Source organism: Scyliorhinus torazame, chromosome 15 (genome assembly GCF_047496885.1).
Source record: "Scyliorhinus torazame isolate Kashiwa2021f chromosome 15, sScyTor2.1, whole genome shotgun sequence".
NCBI lineage: Eukaryota > Metazoa > Chordata > Chondrichthyes > Carcharhiniformes > Scyliorhinidae > Scyliorhinus > Scyliorhinus torazame.
The window spans coordinates 199,983,112-200,009,673 of record NC_092721.1 but is presented as its reverse complement, the minus strand read 5'-3'; the positions used below and the strand labels follow the sequence as shown (position 1 = coordinate 200,009,673).

The 26,562-nt window shown below is 44.5% G+C and overlaps 1 protein-coding gene across 1 annotated transcript in view; it reads left to right on the top strand.

The window, feature by feature from the left end:
• Positions 1-26,562, top strand: part of uvrag (UV radiation resistance associated gene) — a 403,204-nt gene that overhangs the window by 77,808 nt on the left and 298,834 nt on the right. The window contains exons 5-6 of the mRNA XM_072477416.1: positions 5,151-5,225; positions 6,832-6,917. Coding sequence (XP_072333517.1) covers positions 5,151-5,225; positions 6,832-6,917 — 161 coding nt within the window. The remainder of the gene's footprint in view (positions 1-5,150; positions 5,226-6,831; positions 6,918-26,562) is intronic.

Genomic DNA, 26,562 nt, shown 5'->3' with positions numbered 1-26,562 from the left:
TCTAATTTTTTTGGACACTAAGGGCAATTTAACATAGCCAATCCATCTAACCTGCACATCATTGGAGTGTGGGAGGAAACTGGAGCACCCGGAGGAAACCCAGGCAGGCACGGGTAGAACATGCAGACTCCCCACAGACAGTGAACCAAGCCGGGAATCGAACCTGGGATCCTGGAGCTGTGAAGCAACTGTGCTAACCGCTGTGCTACCTTGTCACCCATGTGTACCATCCCTAGGTGTATTGCAGAAACTCACTAAGTAACCGTAGGCAGCACCTCCCAAATCTGTAACCTCCACCACCTAGAAGGACCAGGACAGTCGATGCATGGGAATGCCACCTACAGGTTTCCCTCCAACCTGACTTGAAACTATATTGTCATTTCTTCACTGTAATAATAATAACTGTTTATTGTCACAAGTATGAAGGTACTGTGAAAAGCCCCTAGTCGCCACAGTCTGGCGCCTGTGTCAGTTGGTAAGCTGGTATGGGAATTGAACCCGTGCTGCTGGCCTTGTTCTGCATCACAAACCAGCTGTCAAGCCCACTGAGCTAAACCAGCCCCTGTTGGGTTAAAATTCTGAAACATTCTCTCAAACAGCACTGTGGGTGATCATACACCACATGGACTGCAGCGTTCAAGAAGGTGGCTCACCACCATTTTCCTAAGTCAATTAGACATGGGCAATAAATGCTAGTCCAGCCAGAAATGCCATCATCCCATAAATGAATAAATTAAAAAGATATCCAATTTGTATCTTAGAATCCCTCCAATCTATGAAAGAGTATAAATATATTCTCCAGGTGTTGGCCAGAGCAGCCATCAGGAAAAATCAGTTTATTTTTATTTATTTCTCGACAGTATAGTTATTTGGCCCATTGAAATTGCCAACACCCGAGATGAAGTTAGTCTTGAAATGAGGAATATTGGAACTGATTGGATGTTGTAGTTTCAAAGCATAAACTCTTAGGTTTCTGAGGATCTGGGTCTTTTCACAGTAACTTCATTTGAAGCCTACTTGTGACAAGCAAGTTTTATTTTCATTTCAGTTGACTGGAGAGCATGCTAGTTCAGCTAAGTAGCTCTTGGGTGAATGAAATATTTTTCCATCCCTGCCCCAGATCACTCACACTTACCACATTGGATAGTTCTTGATTGTACTACTTTCACGGTGGTTTAGGAGTTAGTAAAGATAGCTTAAAGTATGCATAGTTTTGGTTTAATGCAGGATTTCGCAGCTGTCTTCTAATAGAGTTATAATCGTGACAGCTTCCAACCTTCGAATGCTGGATGGGTAGAAGAAGTGCTGGAGCAGTATTAATAATCAGATATGATCAAGCTTTTCAGCCACTGTATATTATCATAGAATTTACAGTGCAGAAGGAGGCCATTCGGCCCATCGAGTCTGCACTGGCTCTTGGAAAGAGCACCCTACCCAAGGTCAACACCTCCACCCTATCCCCATAACCCAGTAACCCCATCCAACACTAAGGGCAATTTTGGACACTAAGGGCAATTTATCATGGCCAATCCACCTAACCTGCACATCATTGGACTGTGGGAGGAAACCGGAGCACCCGGAGGAAACCCACGCACACACGGGGAGGATGTGCAGACTCCGCACAGACAGTGACCCAAGTCGGAATCGAACCTGGGACCCTGGAGCTGTGAAGCAATTGTGCTAACCACCATGCTACCGTGCTGCCCCTATACAGGGCTCCTTGTCAATAGGGATCACTACATAGCAGTCTGGTGTGGGAATATTAGCCCTCGGCCTCTCCTAGGGATGCTGACCCCACTAGAATTTGCCCTTACTCCTGGCTGATATCTCGTAATCAAATCTGCAATCTTGAGGTTGTGCTAACATCTTGGGAATCTCTGTCCCTCCTCATCAAACGATAGCCACCTTCCCTCTGCCGCTTTGTTTATTTATTAGTGGTGGGGCAGGAAACATGTCAACAAAGCTTTCTGCCACATCTCTACTCATATTTACATCCCTTGATTTGTCATAGGCTGTACTGTAAAATACATATTGAGAGAAAATATGCTACCCAACATATCTCCTGTGATTTGAACAGTGGAATGCTGGGAGTGGGGAGTCAAACTTTTTAAATCCAGAAAGCTGGAGCAATTGTATCGAAAGAAAACTCTTTCACCAACAGTTTGAAGGCTGCAACAAGTGCGATTCCTGCCCGTGCAAATCAAATCTCTGCTAACACAATGTTAACGAGGCCAGATGATTTTCCTGGGTCGGACATGGTTATGTGGTGGGTGTATGTCTCATGCTGGCTATGTACCCCATTCAGCTAGGAAAATTTGAGTCCGTACATTTCTCTCTGACTCATGTCACAAGGTGACAAATCTAAAAAGGGCAACCCTTAAATGTTTTCAAGTTTGGACTTGACATTCATATTTTCTTAGGTAGAAACTATGTCGGTTTTTCTTTTGGAATGTTGCTATTCTGTGTTTTTAAATCTTTCTGTTCACCGCCATGCATCCTCCAAATGAACAGGTCAAGTGGACCATGGTGGCTTTTCTCAAGTCATTTCCACCTAGTTCGTCCACTAATTGGATATGCATTGTGTTGGATTGCATTTCCTCACTGATACAGTAACTATGTTTGGGCCCAGTTGTGACCTTCAAATGAGCTTATTGGCTCTTATGTCAGCCCTTGTGCCATATAGTATCTGTATGGTGTACTTCAAAGCCCATTGCACTGGCTAATTATAAATATTTGAAGTCTGAGATTTTAGAATTTTACTGGGGTTGGTGCATGAGCCAGGTGATGATGAATGGCTGCAAATTGACAGTGTCCTGTGGCCATAGTTGTGCCAGGATGATACATAAATAGAGAACAAACCTGTGCCTTTTTTAAACATTAAGGTATTTGGGGACATGGTGGTGTAATTGAAACGTCACTGGACTAGTAATCCAGAGACCTGGACTAATGTTTTGGGGACAGCCAGTTAAAATCTTGGGAACTTGGTTTCAATTAATTTGGAATAAAAGACCTAGTCCTAGTAATAGTGACCATGACAACTATCGTTGACTATAAAAACCCATCTCTGGTCACTAATGTCCTTTAGGGAAGGAAATCTGCCATCCTGGGTTGGTCCGACTACATAATAATCCTCCCATCCATTGACTCTATCTATAATTCCCGCTGCCTCAGAAAGGCAGCCAGCATAATTAAGGACTCCACCACCTTCCGTCAGGAAAAAGATACCAAAGTTTGAGATCACGTATCAACCGACTCAAGAACAGCTTCTTCCCCACTGCCATCAGACTTTTGAATGGACCTACCTCGTATTAAGTTGATCTTTTCTCTGCACCTTGCTATAACTGTAACATTATATTCTGCAGTATCTCCTTCCTTTACTATGTACGGTATGCATTGTTTGTACAGCAGGCAAGAAACTATACTTTTCACTGTATACTAATGCATGTGACAATAATAAATCAATTCAATAATAACAATCGCTTATTGTCACATGTAGGCTTCAATGAGGTTCCTGTGAAAAGCCCCTAGTCGTCGCATTCCAGCACATGTTCAGGGAGGCCGGTACGGGAATTGAACCTGCGCTGCTGGCCTTGTTCTGCATTACAAGCCAGCTATTTAGCCCACTGTGCTAAACCAGCCCCTACATGTGACTCCAGCCCTACAGCAATCTGATTGACTCTTAACGGCCCTCCATTCAAAGGCAATCATGGATCAACAACAAATGTCGGCCTTGCATATAGTGCCCACATCCCATAAACGAACAAAGAAAAAAATAATTGGAAAGAAATTGCTTGCATATATGTACCACCTTATTGCATCTCTTAGAGTATCCCAAAGCAATTCAAAAATAATTTGCTCGAAGTGCAGTTACTGTTGTATGGTCATATAAACCAGTGAGGTTCCACAAACAGCAAGTAAATGTCATGTTTCTGTTTTGAGACGGAAAAGGGAATGTTGATTGGGACTGTGTACTCTTTGAATAGTGTCATGGCATCTTATTCGGATTAGCCTTGGCTCAATGGCAGTGTACTTTTTTTGAATCAGAAGGTCAGGAGCTCAAATCCTAACACTAGCATTGAGGAAGTTCTGAACTGTTGGGAGGTCCTGTATCTTTGTTATACCAACTTCACACACACACAAATGGACATATAAAACACCACCGCGCTGTTCAAATAAGGGCAGGGAAGTTCTGGTGCCAATATTTATATTTCAACAACCATCATAATGTGAAAAGGTAATCTGGCCATTCCCCATGTTTGTGGGAGCTTGCTATGTGCAAAGTGGCCACTGCATTTGCAATAGCAACAATAGTTCACTGATTTGAATGTGGCATACAAGAGGTTATGAGAGGTGTGCCCATATTTATGTTTAAGGGTGGTTAGAAATCACTAATGGGCCGAGAGTACGATGGCGAAAATATTTTGTGGGGCCTGTGGTCTCTGCGCTGTTTGGCTAGGTAGGAGCTGCAGGCCATGATGCTGTCAAGTTGGATATTTTCTAGATTTGATGAGTATTGGGATGCATTTCTATAGTAGTTTATCTCTCCGATTAAATGCATTTCCACCAGTACAAGTAGTTACCTGTTCAGAATTCTGGTACGTTAGTGTGGAACATTTATTCGTGACAAATGTAGTTGATCCTGATGATTCAAAGCTGCATGACTCCATTTACTGGTTCATTCAAACCGTTGCAAAAAGACTAGATGTGAAGAAGAACAAACATATTGATTTATACAGCACCTTTAACTACCTCAGGACATCCCAAACATTTTGGAACTGCTAAAGCACTCGAAGTATAGGCGTTGCTGCAATGTGGAAATGGTAGCAATATTCTGGCATTTAGGTGAAAAGAAAACAAGGATTTTTTTTTAAATTAAGGGGCAATTTGCATGGCCAATCCACCTACCTTGGGTTGTAGGGGTGAGACCCATGCAGACACGGGGGGAATTTGCAAACTCTACACCGACAGTGACCCGGGACTGGGATCGTACCCAGGTCCTCAGCACTGAGGCAGCAGTGCTAACCACTGTGCCACTATGCCGCCCTCAAGAAAATTTCAATTGCAGATATTGTTGTACCATTACGTTGTAAACTCTTCCTGTGTTAATATAATTTCTTTTAAATTGGGGAGCAATCTTGTGTTTTTCTTAGATCCGTGCACGCAATCCCAATGAAGTAATATTCGGCTTGAATGATGGCTACTATGGAACACCCTTTGATCACAAGGTAAAACCATTTTAACCTATGTTCATGTTGCTCAGTTTTTGCATTTGCTAAATATCCCATCTCTATTGTCCCGAAATTGAAGAGGCCTTTTTTTGTAGGGCAATAAACTTGTGAAATAAGTGAGCACAGAAAACTGTTCAAACGGGAATTATAAATGTGTGCGAGGCACTTTGCATTTCTCAACAGAAATGATTGAAGAATACTGAGGTGGAGTTGATGTATCCAAAAAATAATGGGCTTGTTTAGGACAATTATTGAGTCCTAACAATTATCCCTATCTTTTCACTGACTTGTGGCTGAAAACTGCACTGCAACCAATCCCTATTTGTCGATGTATTCTGTAACCAATCACTATTTGTCGATGTACTCTGTTGATTATTTTTTTGTCTACTGTGTACGTACCTTTGACCGCAGAAAAATCATTTTCACTGTACTTCGGTACATGTGACTATCAATCAATCAATTTTCTAATCCATGGTGCTGTGCTGTTCTAATTTGTTTCCATTGCCATGCTTGGTACAATTATCTAAATTTGTAACTACTTGTTCTGAAGCAGCAAGTACAAATTTGCAAACTTAAAGCTTACACCAAGGCAGCTATTGCCACGTTAATCTGGAACACTAAACTGCTTTTAGCAGGGTGATGTGCTCACACCTGATGAAGTGTTTGCCTGATAGCTGGATTGGATTTGATTTATTGTTACGTGTACCGAGGTAGAGTGAAAGTATTGTTCTGCGTACAGTCCAGTCTGATTGTACCGTACATGAAAAAAACATAGGACATAAGATAAATATGCAATGTAAATACATAGACACAGGCATCAGGTGAAGCATACGGAGTGTGGTGCTACTCAGTAGAGAAGATGAACAAGAGAACAGTTCAGTCCATAAGAGGGTCATTTAGGAGTCTGGTAACAGCGGGAGAGAAACTGTTTTTGAATCTGTTAGTGCATATATCCGTTATATATCCTGTGCGTTGGAACAGAGAATAACCTGGATGGAGAGGTTTTGTTGTAATTAGACAAGGGTCTGGGTGTGGAACCAGGAGTTGAGGCCACTGATTCTTCCCCTAGCTCAGCAAGTACACTCTAATCTGTTGCTGTTTAATTCTCAGCAGGCGGAAAAGAAGAAACTATCTCGTTTCTGTTTTATCCCTTTGTTCAAGCAAGCTAAAGTTCTCGGTACTAGGAGTGACTAGCTCATATGACTAGTTATTCTGGCTTGTGTAGTAGCACTTTGATACCAATCAAAGACTTGAGTAAAAATGTTAAATGGCTTTTATCACAGAATATTTACTAGCTTTAGCTATAGATTTGCTGCAAGGTTCTAGGCATTGTTTCTCAGTGTTTCTCCTTTGTTTGAATCCACCTCAAATTAAATGCCCGAGAAGGGAATGCAGACAAAAGGTTGTAGCTACACAGTTAGGTTTCAGGGGTGTCTTGGTGTAGTCTGTGTTCTAAACCATGTGGGGGCGCTGTTGCAGTTTTCCACCGATTTGTAACAGAGTAATCCTGCCCCACGTTAAAGGCAAAAAAAAACCCCAAATCCCTTTGCTTTCAAATTAATTTGAACTCTGACCGGTGAAAAGATCTGCTCTTTTCACTTAGGACCTCATTGAAAAGAAGAGGAACAGCCTTCTCCAGGTGGAACAGAGCTCTGTGAGGAACTCGTACAGTGTCTTCTCCTTGCTCAGGTAAATATAGATCAACCTATTAAACCCTTTCCAACCCAAACTCGACTAGGAGGGATATGTCAGCCTTTCTATCATACTGATTTAAAGTTTATTTTGCTTTAAGTATATTTATAATTGTTCTGATAACTTGAGATATTAGTACATAACACATTCCTGTATGGGAGGGAAATTTCAGGTTTTTTTTTTATAAAGACCATTTTTGAAGGGCTTGTCCAGTGGTACAGTCAGTAAATAATTGAGACTGCATTATTTTTAGATCAGAAAATTTATAGATTGGAGTCCCAAGTTAGACTGTGGCACATTGGTGAATCCCAGCTGGGATGTTACATTTTAATCCAACACCCTGGGCCAGGGAGGTGAAGCTGTGGGGACGGGGCATTGAAGGTCTCCCACTATCGTTCTCTGCACACGGACTTTTATTGGTTCAATCCAGAATCGAGCTTGTCTGTGGTTTCTTGTTGCCGCCGTCACTGGAATAACCTGGTGACAGAGGACAATTTTAACCTAACACATCTGTTAGGTTGGGGATTGGGTACAATGCTGTTTTTCTTGGGGGGGGGGCGGTATACACTCCCCTAGTTTACCCTCTGAGGTCCATTGGGTGTGATGCTCTTTTTGTCCATGAGATGTGGGCATCAATGGCAAGGTCAGCCATCCCCAGTTGCCCCTTGAGAAAGTTCTAATGAGCTGCTGCAGACAGTGATGCTGTTAGGGAGGGTGTTCCAGGATTTTGCCCCAGTGACAGTGAAGGAACAGCAATGTAGATCCAGTCAGGGTGGTGAGTGATTGGTGGAGAGTTTTCAGACTGAGCTAATAAGGAAAGAAAAGGGGGTTATTAAAAAAAATAAAGATTTTAAAACCAAATTAAAAACTAATTAAATAAATTAGTCAAGTGATGGGTTCCTGCATGATGTGGGAGCTGGTGGATCTCATTGTGATTCCTAGTCACCACATCTGTAGTAAGTGCTGGTTGCTTGAGGAACTCCGGTTCATTGATGAGCTGGATTCTAAGCTTCGGACACTGCAACACAGTAGGGAGGGGGACAGATATCTGGACAGTGTTCCAGGAGGCAGTCACGCCCCTTAGACTAACTTAAATTTGCCAGTGGTCCGGGACAGGAGGGTATAACTGCCATGCGGCAGGTAGAGGGATCCAGGAGATAGAGTTGCAGGAGCCTCAGTCCTTGACCCTGTCCAACAGGTTTGAGATTCATGCTCCCTGTGTGGATGAGATTGGGGACTGCAGGGAGGATGGGCGAACTGACCATGGTACAGGGAGCCATTCAATTGGGGAGGGGGCAGGGGGGGAAGAAATTTGGTCATAATTGGGGATACTACAGATAGGGGCATTGACACTGTTCTCTGTGACCAGGATTGAGAATCCCGAACGTTGTGTTGCCTACCTGGTGCTTGTGTTCAGGATATTTCATCTGGCCTACAGAGGAACTTGGAGTGAGAGGGGAAAGATCCAGTTGTCGTGCTCTACGTAGGTCCAACGACATAGGTAGAATAAGGACAGAGGTTCTGTTGAGCGAGTATGAATAGCTAGGAGCTAAATTAAAAATCAGAACCAAAAAGGTAATAATCTCTGGATTACTACCTGAGCCACAAGCTAACTGGCACAGGGTCAATAAGATTAGGGGCTGGTTTAGCACACTGGGCTAAATAGCTGGCTTTTAAAGCAGACCAAGGCAGGCCAGCAGCACGGTTCAATTCCCGTACCAGCCTCCCCAACAGGAGCCGGAATGTGGCGACTAGGGGCTTTTCACAGTAACTTCATTGAAGCCTACTTGTGACAATAAGCGATTTTCATTTCATTCATTAAGGAGGTAAATATGTGGCTCAAAGATTGGTGTGGAAGAAATGGGTTTGAATTTGTGGGACATTGGCACCAGTACTGGGAAAGGAGGGAACTGTTCAATGGGAAGGTCTTTGTCTGAATCATGCTGGGAGCAGAGGCCTAGTGAATTGCGTAACTAGGGCTGTAGATTGGACTTTAAACTAATGGGAGGGGGTTCAGTTGAAAGGGAAATTTAGAAAATCCAACTTAAAAGAGGAGGTAAGAGTGCAGTGATGTGGTGGATGGTTACCAGAAAATAAAGGTGAGGGACAGAACGGGTGAATGCTTTATGCACCAAGAAATCATAGAAGAGTAGGGAAATTTAACAAATTTAAAAGCTTTGTATCTAAATGCATGAAGCATTCAGAACAAACTTAATGAGTTAACGGCACAAATAGAAACGAAAGGGTGTGATTTGGTGGTGATCACTGAAATGTGGTTACAGGGAGACCAGATCTGGGAGTTGAATATCCAAGGGTAGGCAGTATTTAGAAAGATGGACTGAAAGGAAAGGTAGCCCTGCTGGTGAGGAAAGGGATCAGTGCTGTAATGAGAAATGACATAAGCATTGGCAATCAAGATGTGGAATCAGTCTGGGTAAGAAATATGAAATAGCAAAGGGAAAAGTCCTTGATCTAAAGGTCACCAAACAGTATTTCTGTAGTGGGGCACAGTATAAACTGGGAAATACTGGGGGCTTGTAAGAAAGGTACGGCAATAATCATGGGTTATAAATATGCCCATAGAATGGATGAATCAAATTGACAAGGGTAGCCTGGAGGCAGACTTCATTGAGTGTATTAGAGATTGTTTCCTGAAACAGTATGTTGGGGAACCAAGCAGGCCTTCTGGATTTGGTATTGTGTAATGAGGAGGGATTCATCAATGACCTCATAGTTAAGGATATTCGAGGGAGTAGTGACCATTGGTAGAATCCAAAATTCAGTTTGGAGGCGAGAAACTCCTACACTTGCGTTTTGGAATTAAAGAAAGGGAATTACATGGACATGAGGACAGATTTGGCCCGAGTAGAATGGGCAGGAATGCTAAAAGGTAGAACAGCTGATGAGCAGCGGCAGTTGTTTAAGGAGATAATTCCTTGCAACTAAAATATCGCAGTGAGGAAGAAAGATGGTAAGAAGGGTAAAAAACATCCATGGCTAAATAAGGAGTCAAAGACAATATAAAGACAAAACTAAGGTATGTCATATTGCAAAGACCAGTGACAGGCTGGAAGATTGGGACACTTTCAAACGTGAATAAAGGGATACAAAAAAGTAACAAGAGCTTAGAAAAATTGCAAAAGAAAACTAGCTCAAAATATCAAGAAGGATAGCAAAAGCTTGTATAGTACATGAAAGGGAAGTGAGTCGCTAAAGTGAATATTAGTTCCTTGGAAGATGAAACTGGAGAGTTACTAATGGAGAACACAGAAATAGCAAAGATGGGAAATCAATACTTTGCCTCACGGTGGAAGACACTAGTACCATTCCTATAGGAATGGGCAATTCAGAGGTAATAGAAATGGAGAAACTTAGAACAATCAGCATCAATAGGGAAACGGTACTCAACAAACTATTGGGATTGAGGGCAGACAAGTCCCCCGGGTCTGATGGCCTACATCCTAGACTGCTGAAGAAAGTGGCAGCGGAGATAGTGGATCGTTTGGTTATATTCCAAAATTCTCTGGACACGGGAAAGGTTCCAGTGGATTGGAAAAATGCTAACGTAACTCCCTTATTTAAAAAGGAAGGGAGGCAGAATGTGGGAAATTACAAACCAGTTAGTTTAACATTTGTTGGGAAATTGTTAGAATCCATTATAAAGGAGGTAATATCAGGACATTTGGAAAGTCAAAACGCTATCCATCAGAGTCAGCATGGTTTTATGAAGGGCAAATCATGTTTGACTGATTTGATAGAGTTCTTCGAAGATCTAACAAGAAAAGTGGATAATGAGAATCCTGCAGATAGAGTATATCAGGACTTCTGGAAGGCATTTGATAAGGTGCCGCACAGAAGGTTATTTCACAAGGTTAGATCACATGGGATTAGATGTAATGTATTATTTTAGATAGAAGGCTGGCTGACGGACAGAAGTCAGAATCACGATAAATGGATCTTTTTTCTAGATAGCAAGATGTAACTAGTGGGGTACCGCAAGGTTTGGTCCTTGGGCCCCAGCTATTTACAATCTATATAAATGATTTGAATACAGGGAGAGAATGTTCTTTAGCCAAATTTGCAGACGACACAAATAGGTTGTGTCCAGAAGCTCATCTGGGCGAGTCAGAATCCAAAGTTGGTAAAGGTCTGGTTTGGCCTTGGATAGTGAATAATGAAGTGGAATGGAGTTGGTGCCTAGAGTTTGTGGCTGGAAACGAAGATAATGCTTGCGTCTTCCGGTGTAAATTGGAGAAAGTTGCTGCCTTTTGTAGTGCTGTATGTTGGATAAGCAGCACAATAAGCAGTAGGAGGGTTTGAGAGAGATGACCATGAGATAGAACTGGTATCCTCAGAGGACATGGCTAAACATGTATTTCAGATGATGTCTCTAAGAGGCATTGTGTAGATGACAAAAAGGTGTTAATATTCAATATTTTGGTGATGGCCGCTGAGAAAGCCTTCGATAGGGTAGAGTGGGGGTACCTGTGGGAGGTGCTGAAGAGGTTTGGGTTTGGGGAGGGGTTTATCAGGTGGGTTAGGCTGTTGTATGAGGCCCCGATGGCAAGTGTGGCCACGAACAGGAGGAGGTCCGAGTACTTTTGGTTGCACCGAGGGACGAGGCAGGGGTGTCCCCTGTCCCCCCTGCTCTTCGCACTGGCGATTGAACCCCTGGCTATGGCACTGAGGGAGTCGAGGAACTGGAGGGAGTTGGGGTGGGGAGGAGCATAGGGTGTCGCTCTATACGGACGATTTGCTGCTATATGTGGCGGACCCGGTGGAGGGAATGCCAGAGGTAATGAGGATCCTTATGGAATTTGGGGATTTCTCGGGGTACAAGCTCAACATGGGGAAGAGCGAGCTGTTTGTGGTTCACCCAGGGGACCAGGAGAGGGGGATTGGCGAGCTCCCACTAAAAAGTGCGGAGAGGAGCTTCAGGTATTTGGGGGGTCCAGGTGGCCAGAAGCTGGGGGGCCCTGCATAGGCTTAATTTCACAAGGCTGGTGGAGCAAATGGAGGAGGAGTTCAAGAGGTGGGACGCGTTGCCGCTGTTCTTGGCGGGTAGGGTGCAGTCAGTCAAAGTGACGGTGCTCCCAAGGTTTTTGTTCCTGTTCCAGTGTTTATCCCGAAGGCCTTTTTTAGGTGGGTCAACAGGAGTATAATGGGGTTTGTGTGGGCACGAGGGACTCCGAGGGTGAGAAGGATGTTCCTGGAGCGGAGTAGAGATAGGGGGGGGCTGGCGCTGCCCAACCTCTGTGGGTACTACTGGGCCACCAATGCGACGATGGTGCGCAAGTGGGTGATAGAGGGGGAGGGGGCTGCATGGAAGAGGCTGGAGATGGCGTCTTGTGTGGGTACGAGTCTGGGGGCGCTGGCAACGATGCCGCTGCCGTTCCCTCCAAGGAGGTATACCACGAGCCTGGTGGTGGCGGCTGCCCTCAAAATCTGGGGGCAGTGAAGGCGGCACGGGGGGGATGTTGGGGCCCCGGTGTGGACCCCAATACGGGGGAACCACCGGTTCGTTCCAGGGATCACAGATGGAGGGTTTTCGGGGTGGCACAGGGCAGGAATACGAAGGTTGGGGGACCTGTTTGTGGACGGGAGGTACGCGAGCCTGGGTGAGCTGGAGGAGAAGTAAGGGCTCCCCCCGGGGAACACCTTCAGGTACTTGCAGGTAAGGGCGTTTGCTAGGCGGCAGGTGGTAGAATTCCCGCGGCTGCTGCCACACACAGTACAGGTCGGGGGGGGGGATCTCAGAAACCTATCAGGTGATGCAGGAGGAGGAGGCCTCGGTGGTGGAGGTGAAAGGTAAGTGGGAGGAGGAGCTGGCAGAGGAGATTGAGGAAGGGACGTGGGCAGATGCCCTAGGGAGGGTGAACTCTTCCTTATCGTGCGCAAGGCTCAGCCTCATACAGTTTAAAGTGCTGCACAGGGCACACATGACCGGGACAAGGATGAGCTGGTTTTTTGGGGGTGAGGACAGGTGCGTTAGGTGCTCAGGGAGCCCAGCAAATCACACCCATATGTTCTGGGCATGCCCAGCGCTGGAGGAATTTTGGAAGGGCGTAGCGATGACGGTGTCGAGGGTGGTAGGATTCAGGGTCAAACCTGGCTGGGGGCTCGCAATATTTGGGGTCGCAGAGGAGCCGGGAGTGCAGGAGGCGAAAGAGGCCGGTATTCTGGCCTTTGCGTCCCTGGTAGCCCGGCGAAGGATTCTTCTTCAGTGGAAGGGTGCGAGGCCCCCAAGCGTGGAATCCTGGATCAACGATATGGTGGGGTTTATTAAGTTGGAGAGGGTGAAATTCGCCTTGAGAGGGTCGGTACAAGGATTCTTTAGGCGGTGGCAACCGTTCTTAGACTTCCTGGCAGAACGGTAGACATTGGTCAATGGCAGCAGCAACTCGCGATGGGGGGAGAAGGTTTACTTTATTTTTGTTATTTACACTGGAGGGTCTGAGGGGGTGTACATACCTGTTGTGTTAAGTCGGGGTGTTAATGTTAATTTATTATTTATGTACAGGAGGGAGGGGGGTATGGAGGGTTGCTGTTCTGGACTGTGTTTTGTACTTGACCCTGTTGGGTTCTTTTTTCATTTTGTTATTGATATTTGATGAAAACCTTAATAAAAATTATTTTAAAAAAAAAAAGATTCAATATTTTGGGGGACTCCAGAGGCAATGGTGGAGGAATGAGAACATGAAGGTCAGCCCGCTCAAGGACACTAGTGAACCAGTTCGGTTTTATGACAATGGCCACTTCTATTGATAACTGTATTTTATTTCCAAGTTTTTAAAACTGAATATAAATTCTCAAATGTGACAATAGGGGTGTGATGGTGAGGTTTGAGCTCTTATTCTCTGGATCATTAGTTCAGGAACAAGCAGCAAAGGACCAGGGTAACCGATTCAATCTGAATATCGGATGTTGCTTGGAATTTTAGGTTTAAATCATTGCAGACATTTGGTGATGCTAAAGTAATACATTAGTGTAGTTGTGTGCACAGCTTTTTTTAAAAAGGAAAATGACCAGAACTTGGGTGTCGGCATCTAACCAGTATTCTCAACTCTTGTGTTTCCTTGTCCTACTGCTGGACTTTAAGCCTAGAGATGCCAAATGGTCTAACTCTTGCCTGATCTGAATCTGGTGACATTCTCCGTTCCGACACAGCTTATGTTTTTCCTTGATTTTCCTGTTTTCTCCTCTTGAAAGATTGATTCTTTCCAGGATACATTTTTACAGATGACAGCAGCCTGCTGATCCTAGTGGCTACACATATCAGATTGGAATGGTTCACGCACAGATTTCATATGTGTTTTCTTTCCACTAAATCAAGCAGAGGTGTGAAAATTATGGACGGCACAGTAGCACAGTGGTTAGCACTGTTGCTTCACAGCGCCAGGGTCCCAGGTTCGATTCCCGGCTTGGGTCACTCTGTGCGGAGTCTTCACGTTCTCCCTGTGTCTGTGTGGGTTTCCTCCGGGTGCTCTGGTTTCCTCCCACAGTCCCAAAAGACATGCTGTTAGGTGAATTGGAACATTCTGAATTCTCCCTCAACAACTAGAGGCTTTTCACAGTAACTTCATTGCAGTGGGCTTAGGAGGAACTTCTTCACCCAACAGGTTGTGAATCTATGGAATTCCCTGCCCAGTGAAGCAGTTGAGGCTCCTTCATTAATGTTTTCATGATAAAGGTGGACAGTATTTTGAAGGATAAAGGGATTAAGGGTTATGGTGTTCGGGCCGGAAAGTGGAGCTGAGTCCAGAAAAGATCAGCCATGATCTCATTGAATGGCGGAGCAGGCTCAAAGGGCCAGATGGTCTACTCCTGCTCCTAGGTGCTATGTTCTTATGTTAATGTAAGCCTACTTGTGACAACAATAAAGATTATTATTATTTGTTTGTAGAACACCAAATTCTAAATCAAATGTGTTCATAACTTTATCCAACACTGGATGGCAGTAGAGTCAAATTTATGACTTCCATTGTTTCCCTGGCTTCCTTTCCCCCTTCCTCCAAAAAACGTGAACCGTCTTAAATGAAAGTAAGAACTTTGCGTGCAAGCAATAAGCAGGGAGTCACAGCAGAAAAGAAGACCTTTTTGAAAGATCTATCCAATTGGTTCCCAAACCACCTTTACCCATAATCTTGCAATTTTTTCCTTTCAAAGTATTTGTAATAATAATCTTTATTATTGTCACAAGTAGGCTTACATTAACACTGCAATGAAGTTACTGTAAAAATCCCCGAGTCGCCACACTCCGGTGCCTGTTCAGGCACACAGAGGGAGAATTCAGAATGTCCAATTCACCTGACAAGGGAGTATGTAATTCCTTTTGAAAGTTACTATGCTTCCACTCTTCTGTTTAAAGCATTGCATTCCAGATTGTAACTCACTGTATCAAAACATTTCTGCTCATCTCCCTTCTGGTTCCTTTGCCAATTATCGTCAGTTTTGTTTTGTCCGAAGGTTGCAGTGGAAACAGTTTCTCCTTATTTAATTAAGGAAATGCCTCATAATTTTGAACACCTCTGTTAAATCTCCCTTTGCACTAAGGTGAGCAATTACACCGTTTCTACACTCCACATAACTGAGGTTTTGAAATATTCTTGGATAAGGTGTTAGCTGGTGACAACTATTTGAGCGTTGCGAGAAATTCTTCAACACAAACACTTCCTCTTTCCCTCCAGTCACCACATAATCTAATAGCGATGGTGGCATAGTGGTAGCAGCACTGAACTGATAATCCAGAGCTTCCGAGTGTACCGGGTTCAAATCCTGCTATGGCAGCTGGTGGAATTTAAGACCATAAAGACAAAGGAGCAGAAGTCGGCCATTGGGCCCATCGCGTCTGCTCTGCCATTCAATGGGATCATGATTGATCAGATATGATCCTTAACTCCACTTTCCCACTGTATCCCCATAACCCTTGATATTTCTAGCTTGCTTGACGATCGATTTGGAGAGGTTATAGAGTGCCAGAAGACTGAATTAATATCTGTGATAGCACACTCATTGGTCCAGGGCTGTGTCACTGGAGCTCTTAGTACTAATCAAAAATTGAAAGCTAGTCTCAGTTAAGGTGACCACAAAATTCATCAATTGTCGTAAAAACAATTTGGTCTGCTCTTCAGGAAAGGAAATCTGCCCTACTTATCTAGTCGGGCGACACGTTGCTCCAGACCCAGGGTAATGTGGTTGCCTCTTGACTGCTCTCACGGGCAATTAAGGATGAGCAGTCCCATGCACGAATAATGGGGGAACACCATTGATAAACTGAACATGACTGGCCATATTAATACTATGGCTACTAGAGCAGGTCAAAGGCTAGGAATCCTACGGTGAGTAACTAGCCTCCTGACCCCACCCAAAACCTGTCGACCATGTACAAGGCCCAAGTCTTGCCTGGATGAGTGCAGCTCCAACAACACTCTTAAGCTCGACACCATACAGGACAAAGCTGCCCGCTTAATTGCTACCCCTTCCACAAACATTCAGTCCCTTACACCAGTAGCAGCTGCATGTACCATTTCCAGATGCTCTGCAGGGATTCACCAAGGATCCTTGCACAGCATCATCCAAACCCACGACACAACCATCTCGAAGGACAAGAGCAGCAGATACCTGGGAACCCAACCACCTGGAGGTTCCCCTCCAAGTCATTCACCACCCCAACTTGGAAATATATCGCTGTTCCTTCACTGTTGCTGGGTCAAAATCCTGGAACCCTCTCTAAGAGCACTGTGGATGTACCTATACCTCTGGGACTGCTGTGGTTCAAAAAGGCAGCTCACCACCACCTTCTGATGGGCAATGAATGCGAGCCTCACCAGTGACGCCCACAAGTAGGCTCACATTAACACTGCAATGAAGTTACTGTGAAAATCGAGGACACTTGCTTGTGTGTGTAGGTTTTAATAGGTGCAGCTTGTATTGTTTGCCCAAAGCTATGTTTTTCTCTCATTCTGAATTCTGTGATTTTTCCAGTTTAGCCACGGTCATTAATCTCTTAAGTATGTTTCTGAACATAAACAGGCAGGTGCTCTGAAAACAGTATTTGTTTTAAAACCTTTGCAACATGGTGGGCTTGAACACTAATCCCAAGAGATTTTTGCAGCACTTCATAAACAGGGGGATGTCTTTGTTCTTGTTTGAAAAACAATAATAGTATAAATCTAACCAGTTCTTCTTGTACTTGAACGTTATTCATTTTGTTTCCTGGAATATTAGCGATTACATCATCTGGTGGAGACTGTATGAAACTGCTTATGTAGTTGGATGCGGTTTCCCCACTATTTGCATACTGGCTCTGACTCAAATTCCTGGGACCTCAAACCTGCAGAACTCTGTTTCTTTTTATATTTGTCTCTTTCTCTAATTTTAAAAACTTTTTCTGTACGTCTGTCTGATTGCCTGTTTTCTGGTCCTGCCAGGAAGGTTCTGGCTCTGCCCCACTCCCCAAGCTCTGTTTCCATTAAAAATAATTTATTAATCTGCAGAGCTATTGAAAAGGGCTATTTAACCCAGATGCGATTTGAATTTCAGGCCAAGCTAAGTTCATTTTAAATTTCTGTGCCGGTTGAGAGCAATATTTGCATTGAAATTCTAAGTTCACTGATGTGTGATAGGATTCCTTCAATGTGGAGGCTGCTGTGTAGCTCTGTGTGGCAAGGTGGTAATCTAATTCAGGGATTTGTGTAACACCATATTCTTCATATGAAACCCAAGATTAAATTACTGATTTAAATTTGCCCAAAGGTAGTGATGTATTGTGTATAATATATATGCAGTAATTAAGTTCTTGCACATCCTCCATGAGAAAATTGGAACTCTATGCTGTGAATAGTGTCTGCAGTATGGAAACTCATGTGGTCATATATGTAGACTTTAGTGCACCAATGTTCCACATGACCTGCGTCAAAACTAAGTGATCCTTTGTTGAGTCAGAATATCCACTGCAACACCTGTCAATGGTTCAAGTGTTAAGTATGTGAATTAGTCCACTCATTAGATAAAATATGCGGCCTGAATTTGTTCAAATTGCCAAGTTTGCTTTGGGTGTGTAGAAAATATTGTATGATATTTTCTGTGCTATTTAAATACTATTAGAATTAACTGTGCCAGGTGCGCATATACATGCACTGATTAATTTTGCACTGCCACCAGTTAGTAGTCAGGAACTTTTCGTTAATGCCAGCAACCCTTTTTATTCCTGGTGCACCTTGAGATGTCTACTTGCATTAAAGTTGTTATATAATGCAAGGTGTTGTAAGGTTTCAACAGAACTGAATATGTGCCCCAGCGAGTTGTATATATTGCTTCAGCTGAAAAATAATCAACATTAGTCCATCAGATCCATAGTGGAGGTCTCCACATGAGCCACATGTTCGAACCCACTTTCTGACTCATGTCCCATATGCTTTAATATTCCTCTCTCTTGGGTAACTATTTTCACTTTAAAAGGAATAAAGGATTCTGCTACAGCAAAGACTTGTGGCAGAGAATTCCATATTCTAACCAATTCTTGTTGTTAATGTAAATTCTAATTCCCCCTTTAACTTGTTGCGATCACCTTAAACTTGTACCCTCGTGTTGCCATCTCACTGATTAGTTGTAATAAGGTTTCACCGTTTAACTTTGAAACTTGTAGAGCTCTATTAGATTACACATCCCTTGAAGGTGACAGGACAGTTGGACAATCTGGTCAAGAAAGCATGTGGAATGTGTTCCATTTTTGGGTGAGGTGTTTCATACAAAAGCAGGGGTGTAATGATGGAACTATATAAAATGCTGGTTAATCCACAGCTGAAGTTTTCTGTACAGTTTTGGTCACACTACAGGTAGGACATAATTGCTCTAGAGGGAGTGCAGTGGACATTTACAGGAATGTTGCCAAGGCTTGAAAATAGCAGCTAGGAGGAGAGATTGGATAGGCTAGGATTGTTTTCCATAGAACAGAGGAGGCTAAGGGGTGGTGTAAAAAATTGAAGGGCCTTGAAAGGGTAGGCAGGAAAGACTTGTTCCCCTGAGCTGAGGTCAATCACCAAGGGACATAGAGTTAAGGTGAATGGTAGAAGGATGAAGCGGGACATGCAGAAAAGCTTTTTCATCCAGGAGTGTCAGAAATTCACTGCCTAAGTTGATGGTTGAGGCTGAAATGCTCAACTCAATTACCTGAATCTGCACCTTTAAATGCTGTAACCTGCAAGGCTATGTATGGACAGGTGCTGAAAGTGGAATGAAAATGAGCGACTACTTTTTGTTCACTTCGACTGGCACAGACACGACGGGCCTCTTTCTGCACTGTACCTTTTCTCTAGTTATTTACACCATTATATTAGAATGCAGTATACCTGACTTAGAAGTATTTAATGCTTTGGGTTAGCATGAACAAAATAGTTTATTTTAAAAAGAAAATTGCTACTTGATTTTTCATTAGTTCGCGAGACGGGATCAAGGAAAGATTTATTCTCCATAACATTAGTAAATTGTGTTGGGGGTTCAGTATGTCTAGTCATACCAGAAATGTTTCGATCCTTGGTCAGACCCCAGGAGGTGGGAGAAGACTTGGTTAGGGACCAAAAACATTCTTAAAGTAGATAAAGATTGAGATTCATGACGTCTGTTTTGGAATGAAGAAGACGTTGTTGCTGTCAAAGACAAGTCAAAACTTAACATCATGCCCTCATCTCTCCTGTTTCAGCTAAGCAAAGCTGAGATGGCCATTTGCTGACTACTTCCTCAATGCAATACTTTGACCAATCGGGGTCAATCTGCCTGGTTTAAATATCAAGCAATGCTTTGCAGTTAAATTTCAGTCACCTGGTGCATTCTCCGTGGCAACACCTTTACCAATCAGAATCTACTTGCCAGCCATAACATGATAGAATTCTTCATTAGGGTTGAAAGTAAACTTGCCCAGTCCGAAACCAGGGTCCTAAATCTAAACAACGGAAACTGCGTAGATATGAGGGCTGAGTTGTCCATGATAGTTCTGGGGAACTTTATTAACAGACATGACGGTGGACAGGCAATGGCAAATATTTAAGGAATGAATGCATGCATTGCAACAATTATGCATTCCTTTCTGGCGCAGAAACATGGCTGATCTCCTCTCTGCCTCAATTCCACTTTCCTGCCCATTATCCATAACCCATCAACCCATTACTAATAAAAATCTGTATCTCAAATTTACTCTGCCACAGCAGCCACTGCACTCTCGGGTAGTGAATTCCACAGATTCATGATCCCTTGAGAGAGGTCATTTCTTCTCCTCTCTGTTTTAATTTTGCTACCCGTTATCCTAAAACTATGACCCTTCATTCTAGATTGCCCCAAGGTGAAGCATCCGTTCTATGTCTACTTTTACCATACCGTTTATCATCCTGTATACCTCAATTAGGTCTCCTCTCATTCTTCTATACTGAAGAGAGTATAGGCCTAAACTGCTCAATCTCTTCATGAGATAAACTCTCTGGAATCAATCAAATTAACCTCCTCTGGAACTGCCTCTAATGCAACTACATCCCTCAAATACTAAGTAAAGTCGCCATAGTCCCAGTGACCATAGGCTGCTTTCCCCTTTTGAGGGGGAGAGCTGACTGGTGCTGATTTAACCTGAGGATCATCACACCTCAGACGTGGGGCAAGGTTGAGAAGGAAGGGCTTTCAACCTCAGCCAGTGTGGAATTTGGAACCTACGCTGCTGGCATCTCTCTGCATCACAATACGGGTTTCCTCCCACACGTGCTGAAAGGCGTGCTTGTTAGGTGAATTGGGCATTCTGAATTCTCCCTCCTTTTATCCGAACAGGCGCTGAATGTGGCGACTACGAGATTTTCACAGTAACTTCATTGCAGTGTTAATGTAAGCCTACTTGTGACAAAGATTTGAACCTGGATCCCCAGAGCATTACTCTGCGTCTCTGGATTACTAGCCCAGTGACAATATCAAAAGCCCTGTGACAATACCAGTATGCCACCGCGTCTCCTGAATTGTTGCAGCAACACTTTCCTACTTTTATACTCTATTCCTTTACCTATAAAGGCCTAAATTCTATTTGCCTGCATTATTACCTGCTATACCTGCATACTAGTTTTCTGTGATTCATACAAAAGGACACCCAGATCGCTCTGCACCAAAGCACTCTGACGTTTCCCTCAATTTAAATAATAAATTGCCGTTCCAGTTTTACGACCAAAATGGCTAACCTAATTGCTGCATTTACCCACGATAAACTCCATCTGGCAAATTTTGGCCCACTCACCTAACCTGTCTACTTCCATTTGTAAATTTCTTATTTCCTCATTGCAACTTACTGTCCCACCTATTATAGTGTCATCTGCAAATTGAACTCTAGGACTTTATATCTCTGCATCCAAGTAAGGACTAAGGTGACTCACCACCACAAGGGAAATATGGGATAAGCAACAAAAGCTGGCTTGGCTAGTGACACCCACATCACGTGACAGAAAAAAAAAGTTGAAAAATGTGAGCTTCTCTGCTGTGTCAGGAAGAATGTGAAAGCAGAGTATTTAAATGGAGAGAGACTGCAGAATGCTGTAGTGCAGAGGGATCTGGGTGTCCTGATAGCAAAGGTTAGCCAACAGGTGCTGCAAGTAATTAGGAAGACTAATGGCGTGTTGGCCATTACTGCAAGATGTTAAAGTGTAAAAGTAGGAAAGTTCTGCAACTGTACAGGGCACTGATGCAGACCTTGCCTGGAGTTTTATGTGCAGTTTTGGTTTCCTTAAGGAGGTTCGGATGTACCTGAGGTGCAAGTAATTCAGAGAAGGCTCATTAGGCTGATTCCTGGCCTGAAGGGGTTCTGTTATGCTGTGTGCTCTGTTTCACGGAGACATGGCTCATCCCTACCTCACCGGGCTGTGCCATACAACCTGACAGCTTCTCAATACACCGGGTGGATCGGATGGCCAAGCAAGCCACTCAGTTGTATTTAACTGCTATGAAAGCAGATAGAAAAAAGGAATGAAACTGGACGGACCACCTGGCATCGAACCAGGCACCGGACACAACATCGGCAAACGTGGCCCGGTCGACCCCGCAAAGTCCTTACTAACATCTGGGGGCTTGTACCAAATTTGAGAGAGCTTTCTCACAGACTGATTTAAGCAATAGCCTGATAGTCATACTCAGAGTCATACCTTACAGACAATATCCCAGACAGGACTATCACCATTCCGTCTCACCGGCAGGACAGACCCAGCAGAGGTGGCGACACAGTGGTATACAATTGGGAAGAGTTTGCCCTGGGAGTCCTCAACATCGACTCTGGACCCCATGCAGTCTAATGGCTTCAGGTTAAACATGGGAAAGGAAACATCCTGCTGATTACCTTGTCCAGGCCACCATCAGCTGATGAATCCGTACTCCTCCATGTTGAACACCACTTGGAGGAAGCACTGAGGGTGGCAAGAACTCAGAATATTCTCTGGGTGGGGGGACCATAAGACATAGGAGTGGAAGTAAGGCCATTCGGCTCATCGAGTCCACTCCACCATTCAATCATGGCTGATTTCAACTCCATTTGCCCGCTCTCTCTCCATAGCCCTAAATTCCTCGAGAAATCAAGAATTTATCAACTTCTGTCTTAAAGACACTCAACGTCCCGGCCTCCACCGCCCTCTGTGGCAATGAATTCCACAGACCCACCAGTCTCTGGCTGAAGAAATTTCTCCTCCTCTCTGTTCTAAAGTGACTCCCTTTTATTCTAAGGCTGTGCCCCCGGGTCCTAGTCTCCCCTGCTAATGGAAACAACTTCCCTACATCCACCCTATCTAAGCCATTCATTATCTTGTAAGTTTCTATCAGATCTCCCCTCAACCTCCTAAACTCCAATGAATATAATCCCAGGATCCTCAGACGTTCATCGTATGTTACATAGAATATTACATAGAACATACAGTGCAGAAGGAGGCCATTCGGCCCATCGAGTCTGCACCGACCCACATTAATCCCTCACTTCCACCTTATCCCCGCAACCCAATAACCCCTCCCAACCCTTATGGGCACTACGGGTAATTTTAGCATGGCCAATCCACCTAACCTGCACGTCTTTGGACTGTGGGAGGAAACCGGAGCACCCGGAGGAAACCCACGCGGACACGGGGAGAACGTGCAAACTCCGCACAGACAGTGACCCAGCGGGGAATCGAACCTGGGACCCTGGCGCTGTGAAGCCACAGTGCTAATCACTTGTGCTACCGTGCTGCCCATAAATGGTATGTTAGGCCTACCATTCCTGGGATCATCCGTGTGAATCTCCGCTGGACCCGCTCCAGTGCCAGTATGTCCTTCCTGAGGTGTGGGGCCCAAAATTGCTCACAGTATTCTAAATGGGGCCTAACTAGTGCTTTATAAAGCTTCAGAAGTACATGCCTGCTTTTATATTCCAAGCCTCTTGAGATAAATGACAACATTGCATTTGCTTTCTTAATTACGGACTCAACCTGCAAGTTTACCTTTAGAGAATCCTGGACTAGGACTCCCAAGTCCCTTTGCACTTCAGCATTATGAATTTTGTCACCGTTTAGAAAATAGTCCACGCCTCTATTCTTTTTTCCAAAGTGCAAGACCTCGCACTTGCCCACGTTGAATTTCATCAGCCATTTCTTGGACCACTCTCCTAAACTGTCTAAATCTTTCTGAAGCCTCCCCACCTCCATACTACCTGCCCCTCCACCTATCTTTGTATCATCGGCAAACTTAGCCAGAATGCCCTCAGTCCCGTTATCTAGATCGTTAATATATAAAGAGAACAGCGGTGGTCCCAACACTGAACCCTGCGGGACACCACTCGTCACCGGTTGCCATTCCGAAAAAGAACCTTTTATCCCAACTCTCTGCCTTCTTCCTGACCGTCAATCCATGTTAGTACCTTGCCTCGAATACCATGGGCCCTTACTTTACTCAGCAGTCTCCCGTGAGGCACCTTATCAAAGGCCTTTTGGAAGTCAACATAGATAACATCCATTGGCTCTCCTTGGTCTAACCTATTTGTTATCTCTTCAAAGAACTCTTAACAGGTTTGTCAGGCACGACCTCCCCTTACTAAATCCATGCTGACTTGTCCTAATCCGACCCTGCACTTCCAAGAATTTAGAAATCTCATCCTTAACAATGGATTCTAGAATCTTGCCAACAATCGAGGTCAGGCTAATTGGCCTATAATTTTCCATCTTTTTCCTTGTTCCCTTCTTGAACAGTGGGGTTACAACAGCGATTTTTCCAATCCTCTGGTACTTTCCCTGACTCCAGTGACTGTTGAAACATCATCACCAACGCCTCCACTATTTCTTCAGCTATCTCCTTTAGAACTCTAGGATGTAGCCCATCTGGGCCTGGAGATTTGTCAATTTTTAGACCTCTTAGTTTCTCTCGCACTTTCTCCTTTGTGATGGCTACCATATTCAACTCTGTCCCCTGACTCTCTGGAATTGTTGGGATATTACTCATGTCTTCTATGACTTCAATGTCCATCACACAAAAGTGGCTTAGTAGTACCCCCACAGACTGAGCTGGCCGGGTCCTAAAGGACATAGCTGCTAGACTGGTACTGTAGCTAGTGGTGAAGGAACCAACAAGGGAAAAACATACTTGACATAATCCTCAACAACCTGCTTGCTGCAGATGCATCTGTCCATGACAGTATTGGTAGAAGTGACCACCGCACAGCCCTCGTGGAGACAAAGTCCCGTCTTCACATTGAGGAAACCCTCCATCGTGTTGTGTGGCACTACCACCATGCTAAATGGGATAGACTTTAAACAGATCTAGCAACTCCAGACTGGGCATCCATGAGGCACTATGGGCCATCAGCAGCATAACTGATTCTAACAGTTTCCAACAACAGATGTTCAACTAACTGGTCTGTAATTTCCTACATTCTGCCTCCCTCCCTTTTTGAATAAGGACATTACATTAGCATTTCTTCCAATCCACTGGATCCTTTCCAGGGAATTTTGGAATATTATAATTACTGGTGCATTGTCAAGTAAAATTTCACATCAAAACCCTTGAAAATATTAAGACAATTTCCGCCAGCCCTAGCCCCACACCTAAGTGACATGTTCGCAGACTCACTGGCAAGGGGCACTTTGCCTCCTACATTAGCACAGGCCACAATCTACCCAAAAGATGAAGACTCAATGGAATGCGGATCATATAGACCCATTTCGCTGCTGAATGTAGATATCCCCCCCCCCCCCCAAAAGGTGATCGTCTCCCTGGATGCAGAAAAGGCCTACGACAGAATCGAATGGAGGTACCTCCTCGAGGTACTGGAATGTTTTGGGCTAGGAGCAGGATTCACTGCCTTGGTGAGACTCACATAGTACTCTCCCAAAGCGAGTGTTTAAACCAAGACCACTAGCTCTGAATACTTCCAGCTACAAAGAGGCACAAGGCAAGGATGCTCGTTGTCCCCGCTCCTGTTCGATGATCAAAATGAACGTGAAGCCGAGGTTCCTCTTCCTGTTCAGATCCATACCAATCTTCACCCCCATAATCGGAGATTACACTATTAATGCACCTGATAAATACGGATAGTAAAGAAGGAGGACTCTATGGGAAAATGTATGGACAGCCACTGGACAGAGCCCGAGCGTCACTAGACGAGACCAGACGGAAGTGGGAGGACGAACTGGGGATAGAAGTGGGGTGGGGACTCTGGAGCGAGGCACTGAGCAGGGCAAACTCCACCTCCTCCTGTGCATGGCTCAGCCTCATGCAGTTCAAGGTGATGCACGGAGCACACCTGACCAGAACCCAAATGTGCAGGTTCTTCCTGGGTGAAAGATAAATGTGAACGGTACCAGTGGGGCCTAGCCAACCACCCCCACATGTTATAGGAGTGTCCCAAACTTGCTGGGTTTGGACAACCTTCTCTGAGGCAAGGTCCAAGGTTGTGGGGGTGTGGGTGAAGCCATGGCCAACTGTGGCAATCTTTGGGGTATCGGAGCAACCAGAGTTACACATGGGGAAGAGGGCTAACGCCCCAGGTTTCGCATCCCTAATCGCCTGCCAAAGAATCCTGCTTGGCCGGCCATCGGCAGCACCACCCACAGTTGCGGACTGGCTTGCTGACCTTTTGGAATTTCTCCACCTGGAGAAGATTAAATATGCCATCCAAGGGACAGAGGAAGGCTTCCTAAATGCATGGGGCAATTCGTTGGAGTGTTCCAGAAACTGTTCAAGGCTAGCAACAATGAATAGATAGGAAACTGGAAAGTTAGAAAGAAAAGAAGATAAAGAAAATAAAGACCGGGGAGAAACATAGAAACGCGCAACCTGGGCGGGGGGGGGGGGGGCGGGAATAGAGAAAAGGCTGGAGTGACACAAGGGACAAAGTATGAGAGAGGGGTGCAACCCCCCAATCACAGGAAACAGCTGAAGTTTCCAGGGGTAGAAAAGAAAGGGGGGGGGGGGGGGGGAAGGGGAGAGGAAGGGTCCCCCGACCAAAGGGCAGACACAAGGGGGGGAGAGGGGGGCGCAGGGAAGGAGGGGGGAACCACGCCGAGTCAGATGGCGGCAGACTATGTATATAGGAGAACTTGAAATAAGGAAAAGCCAAACATTTCTGTATTGTATAGTGAACGAACAGGGCCAGCAATGTACATAATTGTTT